The 25304-nt window shown below is 39.7% G+C and overlaps 1 protein-coding gene across 1 annotated transcript; it reads right to left on the minus strand.

Annotated features, from left to right (window-relative positions):
* Positions 1-3598: 3598 nt before the first annotated feature.
* LOC114047071 (peptidyl-prolyl cis-trans isomerase FKBP1A) lies at positions 3599-24524 on the minus strand. Its single transcript, XM_027867773.1, has 5 exons — positions 24416-24524; positions 24287-24334; positions 9750-9862; positions 6346-6511; positions 3599-4735 (listed from the first exon to the last, which is right to left on the minus strand). The coding sequence occupies exons 1-4, from the start codon at positions 24450-24452 to the stop codon at positions 6383-6385; spliced, it is 327 nt and encodes a 108-aa protein (XP_027723574.1). The 5' UTR covers positions 24453-24524; the 3' UTR covers positions 3599-4735; positions 6346-6382.
* Between the last annotated feature and the right edge of the window lie 780 nt (positions 24525-25304).

Here is a 25304-nt window from a genome sequence, read left to right on the forward strand (position 1 = left end):
TCCTGCCAGGAGAGGAAGCAGGAAGTTGGGTTCAGAAGCCACCATTTTGCTCTCCTCAGAGAGAGGGGGGGTACTGGGCTAGAATTATATCTATCTGCTCCCTTAAATATTATTAGTGTATACACACACACACACACACACACACACACAATCAGGTTCAATCTACCTTTTGATCATTGTGTAATTATTGGAGGGAAGGAGGACCCTGAGCTCTATGTCCAAGGCTTGTCCCCTTTCCCACCAAACACCAGTTCCACAACAAAGAAAACAGAAAGAAATCCATTTATCCAAATCACAGCAAAACATAAATCAGAGAAGATATACGTAGAATATATGCAAGACAATATAAAGTGAAGGAGGCCTTCCACTAACAGTGAGATAACTCACCTCAATCAAGAGTTCCAAATCTCACCCAAGGGTAAATTCCTGAAAAATCTAGTGTAGCAAGCTAGAGATAGGGACATGACAGAGACTGCCAGCTCCTCTCATACCAGCTTCTTCTCAGAGTCTTTTCCTTCAGCGACCTAAGGTGGGGTTGGCCTCTTCTATCTTCCTACTTGAAGCCTGGAGAGTCTTGAAGACTGAGGAAGGCTGGAGCTCTCCTGCTCTTGCCAACTGCCCCTCACACAGGGTAGGCATTCATCTCCACCAATGAGAAGAGTGTTCCATACCAATGAGTTTTGGGACAGGGTTTATAATTGCAATAGCCTTTTAAATGGTGTTCTGTCTCAAGTCTCTCCCCTTCCCAATCTAATCACTTTCTCTACTTAACTGCCAAAGTGCTTTTGTTTTTTCCCTTTAAAATTATCCTTAAAATTTAAAATTTTCTCCCTCCCTCCCCCACTCCACCCCCCAGCCCACTGAGAAGGCAAGAAATGATACCCACTATATGAAGTCATGCAAAACTTATTTCTACATTAGCTATGTTGCCAATAAAAAAAAGGCAAGAAAAATAAAGTGAAAGAAAATATGCCTCAGTCTGCACCAAGACCATTAATTTTCTCTCTGGAGGTAGACAGCATTTTTCATTCCTTTGGAATTGACATGGATCATTGTATTGATCAGAATAGCCAAGTCTTTCACAATTGATTATCGATACAATATTGCTTTTATTGTGTTCAGTATTCTCCTGGTTCTGCTCAAAATGTGATTTTCCTAAAGCATAGGCCTATTCATCACCCACCCACCACTCACTCTCTTTGCTTACTGCTACCTCCACAGGATCCTTCTTAGTTCCAAGATCAAAATAGAAAGGTGTCTCTTTGGCATTTAAATCTCTCCATAACCTGGTCCCTTTTTCCTTTGCAATCTTTCCATGTACTTTAAGCACACTGGCCTACTAGTTCTTCTTTTCCCATGACACAATCCTGCCTTAGTCTACGTGCTAGCTGTGCCCCATGCTTGGAATGCTTTGCTACCTCACCTCTGCCTCTTAGATTACCTGACTTTTGTCATAGTTCATTTCACCTTCTATCAGTCCCTTTCTGGCCTCTTCAACTGCTTGTGCCTTCCCCTCTGAGATTATCTTTCATCTACTTTGTATATAACCTGTATGTGCCTATTAGTTTACATGTTCTCTCTCCCCTGTTGAGACATGAGCTCCTTAAGGGTAGGGACATTTTGCTGTTCTTTGTATACAGAGCACTTAACACAGGTGCTTGTTGACAGGTCAAGTCCAACTCACTGAGTTCTTTTCTACAGCATCCCAAAATCATCTCGCTTGTTTGAACAACATACAAAAAAAGAGACAAGAATAATTTTGTTACTAGCTCATTAAGCTTTATGTATTTCTTTAAAAACAAAAAACATGGGGCAGCTAAGTGGTGCAGTGAATAGCGCTCTCACCTTGGAGTCAGGAGGACCTAAGTTCAAATCCAGCCTCAGACACTTAACACTTGCTAGCTATGTGACCCTGGGCAAGTCACTTAACCTCAATTGCCTTGCCAAAAAAAGCCAACATTATAACTAACCCACCATTTACAACCTAATACAAACCTGTGGTAAAATAAAATTATATTACCTCCCTCAGAGGATTTTTGTGAATTAGTATTGCATAAATTATAAATCCCCAAAGAACTGGGAGCTATGACTTCACAAGTTAATTTGCTTTTTTTCAATAACCCTGTGAAATAGCAAAGGTTACTGCATTTTATAGATTGAGAAACCGAGGTTCTGAAAGTGACTAGCTAAAGGAAGTGGTAAACGTATTTACTCAGGTCTTCTGACTTCCCACCCAGTGTTTTCTACTGTATAATACAGTCCCCATAGATTCTTTTGTTGCTGTTTATTTTTTGTTTTGCTTTTTGGCTAGGTAATGGGGTTAAATGACTTGCCCAGGGGTGCACAGCTAGTAAATGACAAACGTCTGAGGCCAATTTTGAACTCAGGTCCTCCTGACTCCAGGACCAGTGCTCTATCCATCATACCACCTAGCTGCTCCCTACCCTCACAGATTCTTAATGTCGAATACCCACCTCAAATCAAACCTTGAACTTAAGTATCCAACATGCACAAAAGTCTATGCTTAGTACTGATTAAAAGTCGGGTGAGACATTAATGGGGGAAATGTTCCATTAATAATTTCTTACTATTCTACTTCACTAAATCCCTTTACTATGAAAAATAGATAAACGATCTAATAATTTGAGCCTTTTAGACTTTTAGATTTCAGAATAATCACTTTCCTGTATGATGTTGAGAAAAAACCTTCAGAAGAATCAACAGACTGTCATAAATACAATCTATACTACTGAAATTATGGAATGTAACTGCCTTTAATTAAATCAGATATTTGGAAATCCTTCTCTTTACTCTTTCCCTCTCTTTTGAGATCAGAATTCATAGAGAACCTAGATGAGATTGTTCTTATCTTGGGAAGGAGTAAATAGATTTGATGGAAACAGTGATCATTAATTCAACATTTAATGTACTGTGTACAATGCTTAGTGATAAAGGAGTACATAACCTCATGGAGTTTACAGTCCCAAAGGGGCCATAAAACATAGGTACAGATAAGTATGAGACAAATTAGTATGTAAATTTCTAAAAAGGTTATCAGCTAAGGGAGAGGATTAACTTCTACATGGGGAAGGGTGAGGGTACTGCTTCAGAGGTAGCCTCTGAGCTGGACTTGAATGGTAAGACACGAGGGGAAAAGGGTATTCCAAATATGGGCTATATCAGAGCAGTGGCATCAGGCAAGGAAACTTCCCACCAATGCCAAAAGGATTGGCTCATAGTATGACCCCATTCCAAAGGCTTTCAGAAAGTCAACTATAGGCCAAGTTGTCACTGGCATTTGTCAGATGTCAAACAGCCTAAACAACCCACACTATCAGCATCCCCTCATCTCATAAAATAACTCAAGTGAGATTTTGGTGGTAGATAGGACCCAAAGGCAAACCTATTATTACCTCTCCAAAAAACCAAATATCTTTCAGTGAAGACATTTCACTGCTGTCATCTCTTATTTAACTTGACTGCGGCTGGAGAAAATTGTAAAACCTCCCTCCCCCAGAATTTCTGCTCTAGCATGGTAAGTTAGCAATGCACCAAATGGCAGGGAGGAGGAGTGTAAAAGAACACCCAATACACAGAGTTGAGAAAAGCCAGCATAAAGCATTTTATTGCAATAATAAAACTTGAAACTCATATGTGGTGGAGGGAGAGTGGGTGGTGGCAGTTTCTCTTACCAAATCACTACACAGGACAGCAAAAAGGGGGGGGGTGGGAGAGAAGGAAGGTGGGAGTAGAAGGAGGGGTATCAGCAGTAGGGGAGCTGAGCATCAAAAACAGGAGATGTTGAAGCTGTGATGACCAGCATCAGTTTTGTTTTTTGTTTTTCTTTTTTTTTGTAGAGAACACGCAACGATTTCCTGTGACAATGACTGGGCTTTCATTGTGTTGAAAATTTCTACAAACAGCACCTTCAATTTAACAATCAATTCAAGTTCTTGGAATTTAGGTAGTTGTGGAGCTTTGATGGCTACTGGAGATTAAAAAAGTCCTCCAAATCCATTAGAAAACCACAAGATGGAAAAAAAAAAGTCAGGCATCAACAAAGTAGGTTTATATTGACCCGAGTTGTCCTGTAGATAAGACACCAAGTGGCGTGTCCAACACTGCATCGAAAATATCTGCTTTCAAAAGGCAGAAGTTAAGAGGGGGGAGGGGAAGGAGGGTTGGGTGGTTGAAGCAGCTTCTCCTTCCCCACCTTCATTTTGGACAGGGTGACTGATACGCTCCAAGGAAATCATTCAACATGGAGAATATGTCAGCCCTCAATAGCTCCTCAATCTGCTATGGCTTTACAGCAGCAGCAAAAAAAATTTTTTTTAATACATAATAGATAAATTTCATCCAAAAAAATAAAAGGGACAAAGATTTTCTCTGTCCAAATAATTCCTATTCTAAGGTTAACCCATCTGTGTGCTGTTAATGCTTGATCATACACTTAATCTTAAATCTATACCCAAAAGATTTCAATTTAAATCTAGACCCCAAAAACAAAAACAAAAAGATGAATGACTTGACAAGTTGAGGTTTACGGTGTATAGTTTAGAGACAACACATGTACAAGGAGGAAGAGTTGGAAGCAAAGCCAAGTGATAACACATTCAATCGGGGTATATGTCTATACAATGAATGTAGTGGAATATCAGGGAAAAGCTCCATACAAATTCATGTGCATTCTTCTTCTTGAAGCTGAGACTCTGGACTCCTCCATGTGTCCAATCTATTGGGAACAGAAAAGCCAGAGTCCTATCAATATAAAAAAGTCAATGGGAAGGTAACAAGGAGTAAGAAACAACCTAAAGTCCCTTCCTGAAAAATGAGTTGGGAAAGTTAGAGGAATCAACAACCACCTGGCCTGGCCAGCTATTTACTGGGAAGTCAGGCAACCCAATGGCTCTTAGGTGAAGTCACAGATGGATATCAGAAGTCAAGATATCATCTAAGTCTAACTCCTTTTTATATAAAAGCTCCTAAAAGAGGTCTCACAATCAGTTAATGGTATGGTAGGAATTAGAACTTAATCTTTTCATTCTCAGTCCACAGTTCTTTCCAACAAACTCAACAGCATAACATATATCTGCATAGCCTTTTAGGTTACAATGTTGTTTACTTTGCAAATTACAAAGTACTTTCTTCAAAACATCCCTGTACAATAATTGGTCAGCAGGACAAGTTTCTTAGTTTCTTCTCCCCATTTGATAGCTAAGGAAGCTGAAACTTAAAGGTGGCTAGTGATTTGCCATGGTTGGCCAGCTGGTGCCAGGATTCAGTCCTTGTCATGGTCATCTTCCCCAAAAAAGCATGTGACCCTCCTCTCCACCCCCCAAAGTAGCTCCTGCTAAAGGTAAAGACTTTCCATCACTCATGTCCCAACTCTCTAAGACCATATGAATATGAAGGAGGGATCAGATCAGGCAAAAATGTGGCAATACTCTGAGCTGGAAAGTTCCTTAGAGATCACCTACTTCAACCTCCCCATCTTAGGGATGAGGAAACTGAGGATCAAAGAAGAGAACTGATTTTCCCAAGATCACATGATAGTAAGTGGAATTTAATTTAAACTATCTACCAGATGAAAACAGTCCCTCCCCTTCAGTAAGCTCAGTCTAGAAAAAGCTAGATTCAAATACAATGCTCTTTCCATTACATCATTCTATAGACATATAGTAGTTCATGCTATTATAGAGAGAGGAGAGGGTATATAATATACTACAAGTTATCTAATGTGGCTCAAGAAGGGAAATTTCTTTTTGTTAAAGAATAAAAATTAAGTAGAAAATAAAAATAACAAATTACAATTAAAAACATAAGATTACAATTCCAAAAAAATTAAAGGTCATAATTTTATCCAGGGATGTTTTGCTGGATTAATTTTTTAAATCCAGTTTTGCTCAAGTCATTGACAAAAATCAGTTGCAAATTAGTTATATGAACTACAAGTTTTATAGGAACTAGAAGTATAGCTTTTAGGACTTCAGGGCCAAAGTTGACTTAATAAATTAGGGTAAAACCCTCACAATCTTGAAGTCAGGACAGGAAGATAAAAATGGACATTTTTTATGTCATTCTAGAAGATGGAAATTGTATACTTTTGTGTGCATATAAAAAGTTATCATTATTCTAGATGGGAAGTCTAACTTTAGGGGAGATACAATACAAAGAACAGCAGATTAGAGACTTTAGCCCCAATTCTGCCACAAACTGGCTGTATGACTTTTGAGTATGTCACTTAACCACACCATGCATTTTTGTGAAAGACAGAAAGGGAAAACATGGAAGGAGGGAGAAGAAAGAAGGTTAATATCTCCCAATCAAATACATTTCACTTACTCAAGAAACAGGGAGCTAGGGGAAAAAACCATTCCTGTCATTCCAATTTTATAAGTTCCACATCAAAGATGAGAGTAGCATTTGGCGGAATGATGCCTGGGTGACCAGTGGAACCATAAGCATAGTCTGGAGAGATGGTCATTTTTGCTCTCTGGCCCACACTCATCTATGGGGGAAAAAAAAAAGAACAAGCGTTATCATTGTGATCAATTGTTATGGGCCCCAGTTTTTTCCTCTATATAACAAAGAAGGCAATCTAACTGGCCTTGATGCTCCCTTATAATCCTAAAAATTCTAATATACAGTACCTTAATGTGGAAAGTCATGTTTAATGCTTGTTGAATGAATGAGGTCTATAAATGCCTCTAAGACAACTATTTATCTAAGAGAGACATCAGGACTTTCTGACCTCTAGTTTTCAATGACTAGATCTATGTGCTTTAGGAACCTTGTGAGCAAAAATCGGGGGCTAGACCTTCCAAATTCCAGTTTGAAGTTAAATTAAATCATGCTATAGATATTTTTAGGTGACCCGATGTCATCATTTCCTTGTTTTCAGGATATATAAGATTTTGTATCTTCCTAGGCTGTTCTTTCTGAATTGAAGGGAATATCGCCACAGAAAAGAGACTTTGTTACTACTTAAAAAGGTAACATTTAAATGTCAGATTTCCTAATGACTTGTGCGATATACAGTTACAAATACAGGGTTTTTGCTGTGTTCAAGACCCAATGTCACATTTCAGGGAATGAAAGGGCAAAGGCAGCAGATGCAAACTTGGAAAAAATAAACCTAGCCAGCAGAGCAAACAACAGAACTACCATTCAGTGACTGGCCTGTCCCTTGCTTGCTGGTTCAAATGATTTCTCACTTAGGCTACTTCTTCATGCTAAGCTGGTCTCTCGATTTTTCAGATGTGGCTTTCACCACCGGCATGAAGTTTCTTCTTCTTCCTCTAACCACAACCTTGCCTGCTCAGTTACTTGATTCATCTACTTTGAATGCAATTTTGTACACAGCTCCCCAGTGGCTAACTTGCCTACCTAATCTAGGTGGCATGGGCATTAACTGTAAAATTCCCACCCCACTCCCAGCACATTATCTCTATTTAAAGCCCTCTTACCAAATGTGAGGAAGAGCTAGACTGAAGCCTTATCTCCAAAACTTAGGTACTAGTTTGTAACAGAGTCCTCGATTTGGACAGAAGCTAAAATCTTACTCTTAATCAGGGAAGGAGTTAACAGGCATGTAATGTCAAAAGCGGTGAGGTTCCTATGAATCTTGCTTAAGTAGAGATCTGAAGCCATCTTTCCCACTTAGCCTTAAAAAGACACTGTGTAGAAGAGTTTTATAAAAATTATTAACTAGGATAGGTAAAGGAGAAGGAAATTGGAGTTGAAAGTGTGGCTTCACAATCATGATCAGTCTTGGTCCTTTTTCTTCCTCTATCCCTCCTTTTGGAAGTAGAATCATAAAGAATTTTAGAGTTGGAAGGGATTTCAGCAGCAATCTAGTCCAACCTAAATGCAAAAGGACTCCCACTATAACAAATCCAACAGGAAGTCTTTCAGCTTCTGCTTAAAGCCCTCCACTGAGGAGGAACCCACCCTTCCCATTCCACTTTTGGATAGCTCTAATTGTGAAGAAGCTTCTTCCCTGACACCAAGCCTAAATTTGTCTCTTGCAAGTTCAACCCAATAATCTTGGGTCTGGCCTTTCCTTGTAATTATTATAGACAATATTATAATTTTCCCCAAATTTTTGTGAGTTAGAATCCTGGTATCTCCCCTAGCACTATCACTTCAAGAGTTATCCCAAACTAAGGAACGAGCTTATAGTAGTAATGAAGTAGTATTTTACATACTACATACCCTATGACAGTAATGGTAGCACATAATGTGATTTCCTCACAACAACTCAGGAAGGTAATTAATACAACTATTATTCTCCCTTTAGAGCACAAATGGAAAGCTGAAACTGAAAGACGTCAAGTCACTTGTCCAGAGTCACATAATTGTGGGCCATGATTAGAACTCAGATCTTCTGCCTCCAGGTCTAGAGCCTGTTCTTGCTCTATCATACCATGATCTCTCCCCACGTCCATATTTTATTGGGAGTTGGGTGGGTAGAGTGCTGTGGCTGGAACCAGGACGACTTAATTTCAAATTCTGTCTCCAAGATTTATCTAGGCAAAAGTCATGTAACCTCTCCTAGTCTCATTTTCCTCATCTGTAAAGTAAGGGAGTTGGACATGATGTCCTCTCAAGTTCCATCCAGCTCTAAATCTATGCTCCTATGATTCGCTACGGACATAAGAGATGACTAGCAGTGAATCAGACCACAACAGAAAGGGAATGTCAGACCTTAGTTACTAAGGACGAACAAAGCTGTACGTGCACATAAGAGATGAGGACAATTTTATGGACTGCTTTGGAGGAAAAAAGCCATCAAGTGGTCAGCCTTGTGTGTGATGATAAATGCCTGTCCATGGTTAACTAGACCCAGTCTAATGTCAGGGCTATACTTGAAGCCTTTACAGAGTGGCAAAAATTTGCCAGAATTTTTATTCCACCGGCAGAATCCAGGTTCATCTCTCTGCCATGAGAAATTAAGAGATTTTGTGGAGCATGACTAAAGTCAAATGAATAATTAAAAGAATTAAGGAAGGAAAGCTTAAGAAGGGAAATTGTATAAGATTCTCCCTAGATAGGGTAGAAAAAATGTGAATAGTTTAAAGATTCTTGAAAGTTAAGCTCATTATACTTTGGTTCATCTATGATTTCACAGATGCAAATCACAATCCTTTTCCACCATTTCATCTAGCATGATTCTTGGCCAAGTATTCCTAAAAATTCTTCACACTGAGAATCTAGACCATTGTATTTTGAAATTAATTAGCAACATATTTTAGGAGAAATAGAGCTTTATGTATCTACTTGGAAAACAGAAATAAGATCCCCTAGTCTGTGAACTTTTGGCCCATAAAATGAAGTTAGACTAGATTAGCTCTGAAGTTTCTCCTAGCTCTTAAAATTTTGAGCCTCTGACCTCCTCTCTTCCTGGCTAAAGTTTCATTTCTTTGGGTAAGTAGATTTTAACTCTTTACTGAGTAAATATGAATACTACTGTCTTAGACCATAGGTTACTAAAGTCAGATTAGGAATGCACCAAGAAAGCAAACACAGAGATTTCTGAGACTCATCAAAAGATATATCCTAATTAAGACTGTGAGCTTGCTACTATCCAGTGGGGAGTCCCAATACTGACAGAGCACAGACACTATAGGAAGGGAAAAGACTGACCAATGCAAGTTTTAAAGGGAAAGGCTTTCCACTGTGATTATAGTCTTCAGAAGAGTTAAGACATTGCATGTTTAGGAATAGTATCAAGAATATAAACACACCTGGGCAACTCCTTCTTCCCAGCCTCGAATCACCTCTTGCTTGCCCATCACAAACTTGAAGGGCTTATTTCTGTCACGGGAGGAATCAAACTTTTTCCCATCTTCAAGCATCCCTAAAAAACAAGGCATTTATGTTATTTGGGAAATACTGACCAAGTAATACAAATCAAGTACAATGGATAGGTTACTGTTTATTTCGTTTAAATTCTATTTCTGGTCTTGTAGACTTGGGCAACACTTTCCCTCTACACCTAAGTTTTGTATGCAAAATGGGAATAGCAAAACATTATCTACTTTACAATATCTCTGCTTCGATAACCCCAGCTGCCTTCTCAACCTGGACCTTCTCCCACTGTTGAGTTCCTCCCACAATCTCCATTTAAAGGAAGGATTCAGGCCAGTCAATCTGCATTCCTCTCTCAGCCCTTCTTCTGACACTCCAGACATGCCCCTCTGGTACCACCCTCTACTTTTTCACTTTCCTTTTATGTACTGTCTTCCCCTATTAGAATGTAAGCTCCTTAAGAGCAGGGGACTGGCTTTCTTTGTGACTGGATCCCTAGCACAGTGTCTGGCTCGGAAGCACTTAATAAAAGCTTGATGACTTGACTTGTTTTATCACAGTCCTGAATTTAGAAGAATGAAAGTTTATTAGAGGACCTTCCCCAGTATATCTCAGATTCTTCCCTGTGTTAATATCATTGTGCCCCATCCTTCAACACAAGAAAATATAAAGTAAAGAGGAGGGACTATCCATTCATTACTATATCTAATAACTACCGTCTCCTCACTATTTACTTGGTCAGAAACCTGATGATCTAAGTTTTAAGGAAATGGTAAAAATGCCTCTTCTGAAGTGACACCTAAGCCAGGAGAACAGTTAGGATTCTCTAGCTGTATGCATTTACTACTCAGGAGACTTTTTACTACTACAGAGATTACTAAACAAGCAATCCTTCCAACTTCCTTTATCATACAAGGTTATTTCTTCACACAACAATGAAGAAAAGCCCATTCAGCACTGAGGGATAACGCAAAGCAAAATATAACCTAGACTTTCACCAACAGTGCATTATTAAATATAACAAAGCAGCCTTTCCCAGGTCAAAATTCTTTAACCTGTGACTACTTCTTTAAATTTCCAGGAACTTTTTTTGGGAAAAATAGGAATTAGCCCTGGGCCTATTCCAGAGAAATAACAAAACTTGTTTGGTGCCCTACTTCTCTTACTCATCTTATTCAGTGTGGCAAATTAACTTTTCTTGAAGATAGAAAAAATTACAAATTACCTTTTCTTGAAGACAGAAAAAATTAAGTGATAAACTCAGCTAGGGAGCATCTTGTAATAGAAAAAACACTAGACTTGGAGTCAGAAAACCTGAGCTCAAATCCACTGGGATCCATGACCAACTGAAAGACCTTCTCTAGGTCTCTTATCTTCAGCTGTAAAATGAGGGAATTCACCTTGATATCTCAGTCGTTAATAACTGTGAAACACTATGCAAAGGATCCCAATAACAACTGGGATCCTCTCCCCTAAGATGCCCAGGAACTTTGAAGTTCCTTGGCAATTATCACAAAGTATAATTGCCATAAAGAAACAGAATTTGATTTCCAATTAGAGAGAACTCTGAGAAAGGAAATTCAAGAACAACAGAGCTCAGAAGAAACTCAAGCAAAAGAAAAAAAGCAAAACTTGCAACTTCTGGTATTAAAGGAAATCAACTCCTCCAGCATCTGGTGCTAGCTAATGGTCAGAGCAAACACCAGATTACTGAAAAAAATTCCCACCCTCAAAGAGATCATTAAAAAGGTGGCCAATGAGTCCTTCCCTACTCCAATTATCTTTGAATTATTAACAGTATCATACCACTAATTTCTTTCAGGAAAAAAACCACCATGGTTCTCAGATGACAGTATTTCTGAGAATACTAAAGCAGATGCTAATGTGCCTGTTAAAAGTCATATCCTGTAATCAGGTACCCAGAATGATGTGAAACTACCACAAAGTGTGTGTTGAGATGAAGGAAAAATACTACCATTACCACCACCACCATCTACCACTACCACAGAGACTACTCTCATGCAGTTACTTCTAAAGAAAGGTGTAGGGGGGAAAAAGTGTTAAAATCAATCTAGTGCTTTATCACAGTAGCCAGAAAGTCTGGACCTTAACAAAATAGGAAGTGGGGGAAGGGTTAGAGATGAGAATATGGTTGATTCTGCTAATGGAGTATCAGGAGTAATGGAAGGAAAAGATAAACAGCAGCATCCCACAGGGAGTTCTGATCACTAAAGCCTGAGGCATGAGCAAATGTACAAATAATGGAAGAACAGAAAAGAAAAAAAGTAAGTTCACCCAAAGTAAATTCATAGCCACTGACTTATAACTCAAAAACTGAATTAAATTAGCACATGAAGTCCCAAGGGTATCCCATCTATTTATCAAGATTCACTATCACTTTTAGATAAAGAAACAAATAAAAGAACCCAGACACCTAAGAATAGGGCATAGTATCAGATATCCAGTCCTCTTGCAAACAATGGATACAGTCACCTATCAAAGGCACCATTAATGGTTCCCAGAGCTGTACACCAAGAATGGGACTTGACACTCCTTGCCTTTTCATTCATTTCTTTGTCAACAGAACCCAAATTAGTTGGACATTCTTGTGGAGTATGATTTAGGAAGTTTTGCCTGAATTCTTTGGGTTGAACCCAGGTAAATAAATGGTTATATACCTAATATTTTAAAAGGTATCAAATAGAGGTCTAATTCACAAATGAGGTCCAAGAACATGAATAAAAATACATTATTAGTTCAGTTTTATACTAAAGCAAACTATTCTACCCATGATGCAAATCTATCACAACTAGAACCTGAATATAAATCTTAAGACAGTACTCACAAAGTAAAATACCCAGTCCTGCAAGGTGTTACAAGGAAAACAGAAGTGATGTGTCTTGTTCTTGAGTCTTACAACCTGAGACATGACAGAACTCAAATGGAAATATCAGAGTAAGTAACATATCTTATAACCAATTAAAGCTTAATGAAATATACTGAAAGTGCTGTTTAAGAGATATAAGGAAAGGGGTTGGACAAGATCATCTTTTAAGGTCCCTTCCAGGCAACACTTAGTGTATGATTCAAGATTCTAAAATTTTACATCCTAAGGTCACTAGAACTGAGTATCTAAACTTTGGTAATTTCCGAGTTTATTAATTTATTTAGCAGATATTTATTGAGAATCTTCCCTGAAATGAGCAACATACACTTGAAGTTGTAGGGGAATTCAAAAAGTATATCCCTTACCTTAAAGACAAGAAAGAAACATTCAAAGTTGTAGCTCAAGAATTAAGTAGTAAGGGAGTAGAACCAAGATGGCAGAGTAAAGGCAAAGACTCATCTGAGTTCTTCCACATTCCCCACCAAACAATCTTAAAATAACACCTCAAAACTAATTCTGGAGCAGCAGAACCAACAGAAGGAGAGGGTGAAACAATTTTCTAGCTCAAGACAACTTAGAAGGTCAAAAGGAAAGGTCTCACTGTGTTGAGTATGTAGTAGAGTCCAGCACAAATTATGCCCCAGCAAGCCAGCAACAGGCCTTGGGGACGCCTGAAACCACAGCTTCCTGGAGCTCTGGGCCCACAGATGGTATGGGGATTGGACAACTGGTCAGGAGACTACAAGGGACCCTTTGCTGGCTCTGGGTTCAGGACTCTGTAGCACTGCCTATACACAGCTCTGGATTGGAGTCCTAGCACTAGAGAATGCAGGGGAGCAGGGACCCTGGTCACAGTTCTAGGGCAGAAAAAAGTGTTTGTGGTCTCTCACAGGTCAGGGAGAACAGTGACCACACCTCTCCTTAGATCATACCACCCTGGAAGAACTGAAAACTTACAGAATTAGCTCAGAAAACAGCAAAAACATGAAGCTTGGGACAATGCCCCTCCACCCCAGGAGCAGAGCCCAACTTTAATATACAGTTAAAGGTCAAAAAATAGGCTGGAAAAATGAGCCAAAAAAAAAAAAGAATCTGACCAGAGAAAGTTACTTTGGTGACAGGGAAGATCAAAACACAAACTCAGAAGGCAAAGTCAAAAGCTACATGCAAAGCCAAAGAAAAATATGAATTGGTCTCAGTCTCCCCTCCCCCACTTACTGGAAGAGCTCAAAGAGATTTTAAAATTCAAGTAAGTCGAGGAAAAATTAGGAAAAAAAATGAGAGTGATGCAAGATAAAAAACATCAACACCTTGGTAAAGGAGGCACCAAAAAAAAACTGAGGAAAATAACACCTTAAAAAACAGAATTGAATAGGTCAAAAAGAGGCACAAAAATCCACTGAACAGTTCCTTAAAAAGTAGAATTGGCCAAATGGAAAAAAAATATACATAAATTCAAAGAAGAAAGGAACTAAACTGTAAAAAGTAGAATTGGTCAAAATGAAAAGGGGGTACAAAAACTCAATGGAGAAAATAATTTCTTAAAAATTAGAACTGGGTAAGTGGAAGTGAATGACTCCATGAGACATCAAGAAACAATAAAACCAAATCAAAAGAATGAAAAGAAAAGAAAAATGAAGTATCTCATTGGAAAAACAACTGACCTGGAAGGCAGAGGGAGGATAATTAAAGAATTATTGGTCTACCTGAAAGCCATGATCAAGAATTAATGACAAAATTTCACACGGTGGTATGAAAATGCAAAATGAGTCTCTACATTCATAAGAGAAAGATCAGTGGATGACAATGGTTAAGGAGGTTCTTGTGAGGGGAAAAGAAACTAAGCTAACTCTAAAATAAAAGGAAGGATTTAGATAGGTATAAAGAGGAAGGAGGTATTTCATGCATATAAAGGAGACTATTTAATCCACTGTTAATAGACAAGTCTAGCTGGAATGAGAAATTTACAAGGAGAAAAGGTTTAGAAAGTGTGCAAGACCAGGTATTTGATTCATCAAATAGCAGCAAATCTTTTTTTTTTTTTTTACAGAATTCTGCAAATCCTTAAGTCCTCAGTAGATTCCAAATATTTGTTGATTGAAATGGAAGGAAATATAATAGGGACTTCCAGCAATTGTTATCAAGCTACAAGTCAGGATTCCTTGTTCTAGAGTGCCTCTTAATAGACTAACCAGATGTAAGTTAATTCCATATATCATTACAGAAACCATATATATGCTACAAAGGGGAACAGCAAATGGAGCATTTATCAGTCACTGATCTGACACCAATAACCACTACAAGGGAAATTTTACCTGTTCTTTGCTGAAACCACAGCAAGAAAATTCATTACATTTGCTAATTTTGTGCTTGTAAAAAGACAACATAGAATCTTACAGTTTAAAGAACCCCCAGGTCATTTACTCCAATGCCTACCTAAAACATGAATACTGTTTATATTTCCAAGTCATCATCCCTGGCTAATCTTTCTCCTTGAGGAGAAAGTAATCCTTAACTCTCTCTTTTTGAAGACCTTCAGTGACTCATTACTTACTTGTATAATTTTAACTACTGAAGACATTGATCACTCCTTCAATCATTGATTTGTGGCAGTTGAATGCTTTCCATCCTGGACACCATATTCTGGACATGTGAATATTCTTCATAAAATATGGCACCCAAACACGATTTTCTAGCTGTAGCTATACAAGTGCAGAATATTAATTATATGCCTTACTGCTCTACACATTTTAAGTTTCTCTTTTTGGGTACATTATAAGTAACCTGACATCAAGAACTACTCCTTCATACTTCCATATCTCTTCACAGAGATCTTAGCAAAATCTTCAATATTTTGTAGATACTAAGTAAATACATTTTGTTGGATTTTATGAAAAGAACTTCATTTTTAAAAAACTGGTTGAGCATCACCATCTTCCCTTATGTGGTTAGTGGAATTCTTGGAATGGTGACGTTCACTCCTGTAAACACATAACCTAATGCTCAACGTAGAACTTCTATTTCAAAATCACAGAAAACTAAAGAAAAAAATGGGATTTTAGACCAAAAGTGGAAAGCAGTCTTGGGAAAGAACAAAGGTCACAAACAGCACTGTTAAAAAGAAGCCCAAAGTTCTGTACTACCACTAAGCAGCTGATAGAAACCTGTTATTGTTCCCTTCCAACTTTGGTTCAGCTGTTCTTTAGGGTGTCTACTGGTAGGGAAGACATTTTACTCATGCCCCTGGGGAATGAAGGGAAAGAGACTGGATATCTTTCTAAAATTGTAACCCCTCTCTTCCCTATCACTTAGGGTATCATGAAATACTGGGAAAGAGAAGAAACCAAAAGGAAGTGAACTAATTAAGCCAGGATTTCACTTGAGGAAATGATTACATAGTGTTAGTGTTGCTCTGTTCAAACTGTACAGAGAAAAGATCTGTTCTGTAGAAAGAACTAAGAAAAAAAAAGTGTTACTTAGAAAAATAGTTTTCACTGGTATCATTAAATTTCATTTTCATCCCAGTACATGGAGAAATTTCCTCAAATTCCAACATAATCTCATTCATTTAAAAATGGATGTCTTTTGTTTTTCTATCACAATAAATTCTAGATATACTTTCCCTATATAGCAAGCGATCATCTCTGGTAAAAATTTTTTTTAAAGAAAAGCCTGCTTGCTTTTAAGACGAAAAGATCATGTATGCTTATGCGTGCGCACACACACGTACACACACACCCACCCCACAAAAGAAAATTGGTTAATAATTTCCATGTAATTGCTGCAGTACTTATTAAATTAAAAAAATGAGATGATTCATGACATGGGCTCAGTTGCTGATTTATCTTTTCACCAAACTGTCCATGTAAACTGAAAGTGAGGTAACTTTCTTCAGAGACCAAAACATGAAAACACCCCAAACATACCTACAACATGCTTTAAGTTATTTTGAATTAAGTGAGAGAAATGATTTCTGCATTTAAATGAGTTCTTCTTTTACTTAAAACTGAAATGGCTATACTAAAACCTATGGAGAGATTTCGTAGTAAAAATTACCCTATCAAAATAAGGGAAAGGTTTTGGAGGTACTTGTAAATAGTTATAAAACAGCTGTCTACACTGTCGATTTCTATCAGATTATCTGCTTTATATAAAATACCTTTCTTTCTATGTGGCTTCTAGGTGATGATTTATGATTTACACCTTCCCTTTAAATCCTAGGCATTTGTAGCTTTATTGGTCTCTTAAAGTATCCCTCTTTGACTAAACATTAAAGGATTGTAATACTTAAAAGTACGATAATCCAAGCACTATTGCTTTCTCAAAGTAGAGATAGCTTCCACCATATTTTCTTATGTTTGCCTCAGAAGGCAGCATGATGTAGTTGGTAGAAATAACAATACATTTAGATTCAGAGGACCCAGGCTCAAATTCTGGCTCTGTCACTCATTAGATACATGACCCTCAACAAATCACAACGTTTCTGGGCTTGGGTTTCCCTTATTTGTAAAACGAAGGCATTGGCATAAATCTGCAAACTTTTTTACAGCTCTAAAATTAGGATCCCTTGAAATCTTCCTGAATTCAAATCTGGCCTCAAACACTTACTAGCTGTGTGACCCTAGGCACGTCACTTAACCCTGTTTGCTTCAGTTTCCTCATGTGTAAAATGAGCTGGAGAAGGAAATGGCAAACCACTCCAGTATCTTTGCCAAGGAACCCCTAAACTGGCCCATGAAGCATCAAACATGACTGAATAACAAAAGTGCTAAAAATGTAAATTATTATTCATATTAAAAATACAGTTACATAACTTTTGGTGTCTTAACTCCATTAACACAATTCCCCTTCTGAAAAAGATTAGTATCTGCATACTGTACTGCTAACTGGGAAAAAAACCCTGCATATTTACAGGAAGCATTTGGAAAAAGACAACCGTGTCCTTAGCTTAAAGATCTCAGAGATCCGATAGCAAACATTATCTCAACAGCATCTGGCTCTACTTCTAGGACTGCAGACAGTATATACTTGCCAGGTCTTTGCCACAGTTGGCAGTCTATACCAGAGGCCTATGATAGAACACGCAAGTTTGCCTAAAGCTCTCAGGCACAGCACACCACCCCTAATTACTAGTACTAGAGAAGTAGGATGATCTAAAACATTTGCCCTCTGAATGAACCATTCTCCAATTTCTCAAACATTAAAATCATTCCTCAACTTGAAAAACACACATACAAGCCAAATATAAGGAGGTGGCTCTGAAAAATGAACTGGAAGACAAACATCATATCTCTGCTAAGACCGTTTATTTTGAGAGGTATGCATAGTGAATAGGTCACCTACTGCAACAGAGATGCTCTAAGCCCCTAATTTATAATAGTTTCTGTAGGTATTGAAACAAGATAACATATGACAGCCCCTTAAGGGACAGATATTCTTAATGCAAGATATTACCAATCTACTTTGTATCTTTAGAAAAAGCATCTAGACTTGCAGTGGATATCTGAATCCAAGACTTGTGCTTTTAAACTATAGCTAAATTTCAATTATTTTAGGAGTTCTTTCCAATATCTAAGCTCTTTACTGCTTCTCCCTGCTTATATCTTTGGTTTACTTTGTGGCTTAAAGGTACCCTCACCAGGAACTAAACAAAGGAAGAAGAAAAAAAGGTCAACAGTCAATTTTGCCACAATGTTCTGGTGTGTCCCTCCCTCCCCCGCCACATAACATCTTAATCCTATCCCAATGTGGCATGGAAGAGACTCAGGATTTTTTTTTCCGAGGCAGTTGGGGTTAAGTGACTTGCCCAAAGTCACACAGCTAGTAAGTATTATGTGTCTGAGGCCGCATTTGAACTCAGCTCCTCCTGACTGCAGGGCCAGTGCTCTATTCACTGCACCACCTAGCTGCCCCTGAGACCCAGGATTCTTGAAGGCTAAACCGGTAGATCACAATCTCTTGACTGTCACATGTATCACCTGGATGCCGGTCATCCAACAACCAGCTTAGCTAAATTTGCATAGGCTCATCAACAGGTTTGCTACATTGCACAGAATTTTTCAGCCCAGTGACACTTGTGAAGACCACTTATGATGGTAGAAGGGGATTATCCATACTGATGAAGTATGGATATAGCCACATAGAAGCATTTCAGTAGTTGCTCTGGTAAAAGTTTAGGCAGGAGAAAATTGCAGATGATGGCCAAAAGATAAGATTTTTTAAAAAAACCTTACCTATGATAATCCTATCTATTTCTATGGAAAATGAAAGAGAACTTTCCCCAAAAGAGTCACCTCTTCAAGGTGTGCACCACAAATTAACAAAGTACATTTTAAAGGTATGTTATTTAACATTTAACATCATTTTCCATTCCAGACAAATGTCTGCCTTGACACACAAAGGAATATAGCAAGTTAGCCATACATTATTTCATTCTGTTAGATGCACAGAAAATAGAAATGTTTTGTATGATCATAACCAATATATATTTCAATGGGTAAACAAGTTTAATAATCTCCTTATGATAATATCAAAGCCAAAACAGAATTACCTTACATAACTTTTTCAAGTCTAGACCTATGATTTTATCTCTGAAGGGAACTCCTATTGTGATAATGTTGCAGACTGACAACTGCTCTGCAATTTATGTTCTTAAGAGAGTTGCTGGGGACACTGAGACTTAACTTGTTCATGATTATACAACCAGTGTAATTGCAAGTATAAACTCAATATAATATAATAATAATATAAACCCAGTATAAACTCAAGTCTCAGTGTTTCCAGGACTAGACTTCTATCCATTTTGCCACAGTGATTCTCTCCCTCACAGACAAGGTAAGACTGGTTTCTTACCCAGATTAAACAACCAGGTTGGTATGGTAAAGTATCTACCTCCAAATCATGAAAAGCCAGGTTGGTATGGAAACCACTAAAAAATTCACTTCATTCCAATATAAGAACAATGCTACAACCTACTGAGCTCCTGAATAAAACAAATCTTCTAAACTCAGGAAATTTTAACCTGGCATCAGCGAACATGCTTTTCAAAAAACATTTTCTTTTGTAATCCTGTGTATTTTACGAATTTAAAAACATTCTGAGAATGGGTCCATAGGCTTCACTAGACTGACATAAAAAAAAGTTAAGAACCTCTGCTCTAACAAAACTCATTATCTTCTCGTTGGAAGTAATTAAAATATCAGCTAGAAACCTGCTACCTCATGGAAGAAAGATATAGAAGACTAGTTATAGTAACACTGTGATTCAAGAATGCAACTGGCAAAATAGTACTACGATATATGCCTCAGTTGGTGTTCAGTAGACAAGATCTAATAAAACTTCGAGAGCCAAATGAATACCTGAGACTTTGGGGTACAGAAGTTAGAGAACCCCCTACCCCTTGAACTTTAGGTATAACAAAGATGATTCCAAAATACTGGACTGGGTGCAAGAGCTGTCTGGGCACTAACAAGTATCGTCACAGAGTTCATAGACTAGTGACCATCCATTTTGCCACCCCCGCAACCATCCCCAAAGCCAATATAGCATCAATATCTGGCAACACTTTATGTGGATTTATTAACTAGATTCTAGCTTCAATTCTGGTACTGTCACTCTGGTCAAGTCACAACTTCTGTTAGAGGGGGAAAAAAAATCAGGAAACCTGGATTCTGATTCCAGTTGGAAAAGTAACTCACTGTATGGGTCCATCACCTCACCTCTAGGGGCCTTAAAGACTTCACCAATTATGTTAAATGCTTGTGCTTGGATTTGAAGGAGAACAGGGAACAGAAAAACAAAGAAAGGTTGTATATGTGAAAGACAGGGGAAAAAAAGACAGTTGCATTTTCATGGAATGACAGTGTTACTAACAATTACCTCATATTCCACCTAATGCCATTAAGGGCATAGATTATCTAACCTAGACCACAAAGGAGGGGCAGCTAGGTGTTGAAGTAGACAGAGCACTGGCCCTGGAGTCAGGAGAACCTGAGTTCAAATGCAGCCTCAGACACTTACTACCTGTGTGACCCTGGGCAAGTCACTTAACCCCATTGCCAAGGGGAAAAAAAAAGCCAAAGGATCATAGATCTAGAGCTGAAAGGGATCTCAGTGGCCCATCTAATCACATTCCCTTCTACAGATGAAGAAACTGAGGCCCAAGGAAGTTAAGTGACTTGCCCAAGGTCCCAAAGGCAGTAAGCATCCCAGGAAGGAATTGAATTACACCCATCTTTTGAATTCATAGCCAGGACTCTTCATGAAGTTCCCATCAACCCTATATTGCTTTCATAATGGCAGACTAGTTTTTGCGAACAAAAAGCACAATATGTCAGAACATGTTCAACCACAAGGATTAGAGACTCTTCTAATAATGCAGATGGGGAGATAACCTATTTAGGGCTCAAGGCACTTAGTATGTTATAGTTCCACCTTCTTCTAAACAAAACTGTAAATGCCTGTTCAGTCAGTAAGCATTTATTAAGTATTTACTATGTGCCTGGCACTGTGCTATTCTGGGATGCTACAATGTGCTTGGTAGAGAAGTGGTTTTAACTCCCTAAGGGTACTTCAAAAAGAGGCTGAAGCAGCTTGAAACTATATTCAACATTTCACCCATTCTGTATTTTCTTTGAGGGGCATGTAGATTCCCTGCCAGACATTATGTACAAGAACTTCATAGAGATTTCTTGTTCCAAGAAGGTTGTAAGAACATTTATAATCTCTATATCCCACCACAATTTCTGTACCACCAATGAATAACACAAAACTTTCACATCAGACAGTAGTTTCCCCTACACCACCCTTCCCCCCCATCCTCAAGCTTAAAAAGACACAGGTCTTAAACAGGTTATTCCTGTGAGGCTGGTGGTAAATAACCATTGGAACAATGCCTGTTGAGAAAGTAAGAACAACCTATTCTACTGTGCATAAGGCAGAGAAGGCTTATGACTGCTGTGTTTTTGTACAGCTTATCAAAAATGGAATAAAAAGAAAGTTTTTGTATTAGTATACATACACACACATCAGGGTCTTACTGCTGGAGCAGTTTTGGTTTTTGTTCTGTGGATGTGGGGGTGAGTACAACCTAGGAGGAAAATACAGCTTCAAAGAAAAGACGCAGTAGGGATCTGATGGTATTCTAAGTCCTACAGCAATCTGTTCTCTTATGAAAGTACTACATGTATGCAGTGCCATTTCAAATAGGGCACTTAGTGAAATTTAGTTATACACATGTATGCTTCCTGTTACCCTGACATCACAAACAGCTTCCACTATATTCCTTACATCAATATTGACCTATATGTCTAATAGATAGGATTTGGGACACAAGTCAATGGGTAAAAAAATGGCTGGCATTATTTGACAGTGTGTTGCAGTGGAAAGACTACTGAACTGAAATCAGGAGATCTAAGTTCTGGTCATTATTTTGCAACCAATTTTCTATATATTCTTAAGTAAAACACTTAACCTCTCTAGGACCCACTTTTCTCATAAAAAAAAAAGTTTGGCAAATGAGCTCTAATAGTCCTTTCACTCCTCAAATCTGGCGATTCTGCAATGGTTTCTTAGATGAAAAATTTTAATTTAGCACCATGTATAGGACCAGTAAAAGTCTGGAACACAAAGTACAAAATTTCCCTCATTGAGAATTTTTAAATAGTTTCCTTTCAGATATTCTTGTTAGGTTCTAGTTTTTTTTTTTCTTCCTCTAAAGCCCACTTCCAGGTAAAGAAAAACAGAAAAGGGAAACATTTTTTCATTCTTGTACCACAAGTCATTCCTTCCCTGCCCCCAAACAAATGGATCTACTCAAAATCCTGGACAGGAGGTGGAAGAGCTTCCTCTATAAGAATTACTGTTATTGCCAACTATTTCCTGATAAGATGAGGGAGGATGCCCAATTATTCATATCTAAGTGACTGTAGCTACACCCATCCTGCTCTCCCTCTCAATCTGAGGAACTGAAATAATATTAGTATTCTCTTTCTGCTTCAAAAAATCAAACAGGAGCAAAGTAGTAAGATTTTCCCACCAACCAGTTTAACTGCTGCATAATGGTGAAATCACTGTAGTATGATCATCAATGTTTTAAAAGTCACATAATGCAAATTATTTGGGTATAAGTGACTTGAATACTAGCTGATGAATTTCAGTTAGTGCAGATGGAAGCAACAGTATAGGGAAGAGGGAGAGACCATTCCACCAGGATTCAATCAAGTGAGATCAGATAGACAATTAGAGTGATCTTCTGATCTGACAGATGAAGTCTCCACCTACAGGGGCTGAGTGCCAAGTGGCTGTAGTTCAAACTCAATGGTACAGTAAAATTTCTATTTGGAAACAGCATAACAGAGAAACAAGGAGAAAGAGCAAATCCCATTTCACTTCCTCTGGAGGAAGCTAATCCATGACTAAAGAGGCTTGGTTGGGAAAACACTTTAAGGGCCCCAAGGAAACAGACCCACCCAGTGCCGGAAAAGAACTTGGAAAGAGGCAGTTTGAGGCCCACTGATTTGAGAGAACACTCCCCACCATCCTTATTTCTTCTGAAAGGAAGAATGAGGGGGAGGGGGGAAAGAGCAGTTACCAGTTACTGAGGAACGGAAGGTAGCAAGGAAAGGAGAGTTGCAAAACAATTTACAAAATGGTCATTTTGCTATTTTTGAGACAACATAAAGCATTCTGAATCCCCATAGAGAATACAGTACCTCTCTATTAAAATTTCCCCATTAAAGTTTTATTCTTTGCTGGGAAACCTTGGAATTCAATGGAGACTAAATGAGCTCTCCAGAGAATAATGTGGCAACACAGAAAGATACAACCAGGCATTAAGACCTGGAGCTTGATTGGTGTAAAGGACACACCACTGACCCATTTAGACTGTACACCACATTTTATGATAGGAAGAGCCAAACCAGGCCAGGATCACCATATATGGGTCAGCACCATGGATGGAAAGCTAGCAGCGTTTGCAATGGGACAGAGGACTTAATTTTTTCCCCAAAGTACTACCCAGTAAGAATCTGAAGCCTTTCAGATATACAAATGTTAATATTTAACGGGTGGGTGGGCGGTGGTAGTGACAGAAAGCACTTCCCCCTCCTGCCTCATTCCCTTCTGGGGGCCATGTACAGGTGGAGACTAGATATAAGGAAATATGTGGAGAAGAAAAAAAAAAAATCAAACAGATCTCGACCTGCAAGGAGTCAGAGACGGATGCCAGAATCCCCTCAGCACTCCAAACTCCAGGGGCCCCCAATCCACCAAACCCCAGACACCCCCAACCCCTAAATCTCGTCCACAAAGCTCCATTCCACCCCCACACACATACCTCCTTCCCCCGCCCCTCCCACGGCGCCCCAGCAAAGGCCCATTCATCCACCGGCTGCCCCAGGGCCCCACTCCGCCCCCAGACCCCCCCCCCCCCCCCCCCGCCCCAACCCCCCCCCCCGGGGCCCCCCCCCCCCCGGCGGGCTCCTCCCAGGCTCCCCTCATAAAGCCCCCTTCGCCCACCCCAGGCCCTCACCCACCTCCAGAGCTCTCCCTCCCCCGCAGGGCGCCGGGGCGGGGGCCCGCACTCACCCGTGTAGTGCACCACGCAGGTCTGGCCGCGCTTGGGGAAGGTGCGCCCTGAGGAGACAGAGGGGACAGACACGGTGAGCGAGGGGCAGGCGGCGGGGGGAGGGGACCGGCTCCGGCCCGGCTACTCACCGTCTCCGGGGGAGATGGTCTCCACCTGCACTCCCATCCCGGCCGGCCTTGAGCGGGTCGGGGGTCGCTGCTCCGCGAGGCGCGGGCACGAGGCGAGGCGAGGCGAGGAGGGAGCCGGGCGGGTCTAACGGCGGACGCGGCCCCACGAACTGCTCCCGGCGGGCAGAGGGACAGACTGGCTCGCGCACCGGCCCAGGCGGCTTTTCACCACTACCCCCCCTTGCCCCGCGCTGCACCCGCCTCGGCTCACCAGCGCGCATGCGCGCCCCCGCCCTGCACGCCGCCACGCCGCCGCACCCTTCCACCCGCTTCCCCTCCCTCCCCCTCCGCCCAGAACGCCCTCCCACGATCTGGGGTAGGGTGGGAGGAACTGTTGGAGGGAGAAAGCTACGGCGCGAGTGCGCACTCTCAGACCACTGAAGGACACACGCAGACACCGGCGCGCGCACGTATGTACGCCGAGTTCTCTGGCTCCAGCAGTCCCTATAGCGCGCCGCGCCCCGCTGCGGCGACGGAGGGAAATGACCTATTTGTGACACATGTTCCCCTACTCTTGACTTTCTCCCATGGGGGCCGCCATCTTGGATCTCCTCTTAACTTGCAAGTCTTTTGCTCAGTTAGATGTACTGCTATGTCTTTTTTCATCAGGATGGGATAATTATTTTTTATAACCTCTAAATTACTTTAAGCCTGTTTTTTTTTTAAACTTTCCAAGTCATTCTCAAATTTACTCATAATACTAATAATTATTATTAGTTAAGTATCGCAGATCTAAAAGTGCATTTCACTGTATAAGTGCATCATCTCGCTAAGGCACACTTTACAGAATCCCAGTGTCATGAGGGACCCTCAATCATCTAATCTTATCAGGATCTGAACTGAACCTCCC

Source organism: Vombatus ursinus, unplaced genomic scaffold (assembly GCF_900497805.2).
Source record: "Vombatus ursinus unplaced genomic scaffold, bare-nosed wombat genome assembly UNPS02014786.1, whole genome shotgun sequence".
NCBI classification, from domain to species: Eukaryota; Metazoa; Chordata; class Mammalia; order Diprotodontia; family Vombatidae; genus Vombatus; species Vombatus ursinus.

Excerpts from the sequence above, each read along its gene's own strand:
- LOC114047071 (XM_027867773.1), bottom strand. The coding sequence starts at position 24,452 with ATGGGAGTGCAGGTGGAGACCATCTCCCCCGGAGACG. Across the intron at positions 9,863-24,286 it reads CTGCGTGGTGCACTACACGG|GGATGCTTGAAGATGGGAAA; the intron begins GTGAGTGCGGGC and ends CTTGTTTTTTAG. Across the intron at positions 6,512-9,749 it reads GGGAAGAAGGAGTTGCCCAG|ATGAGTGTGGGCCAGAGAGC; the intron begins GTGTGTTTATAT and ends TTTCCCCCATAG.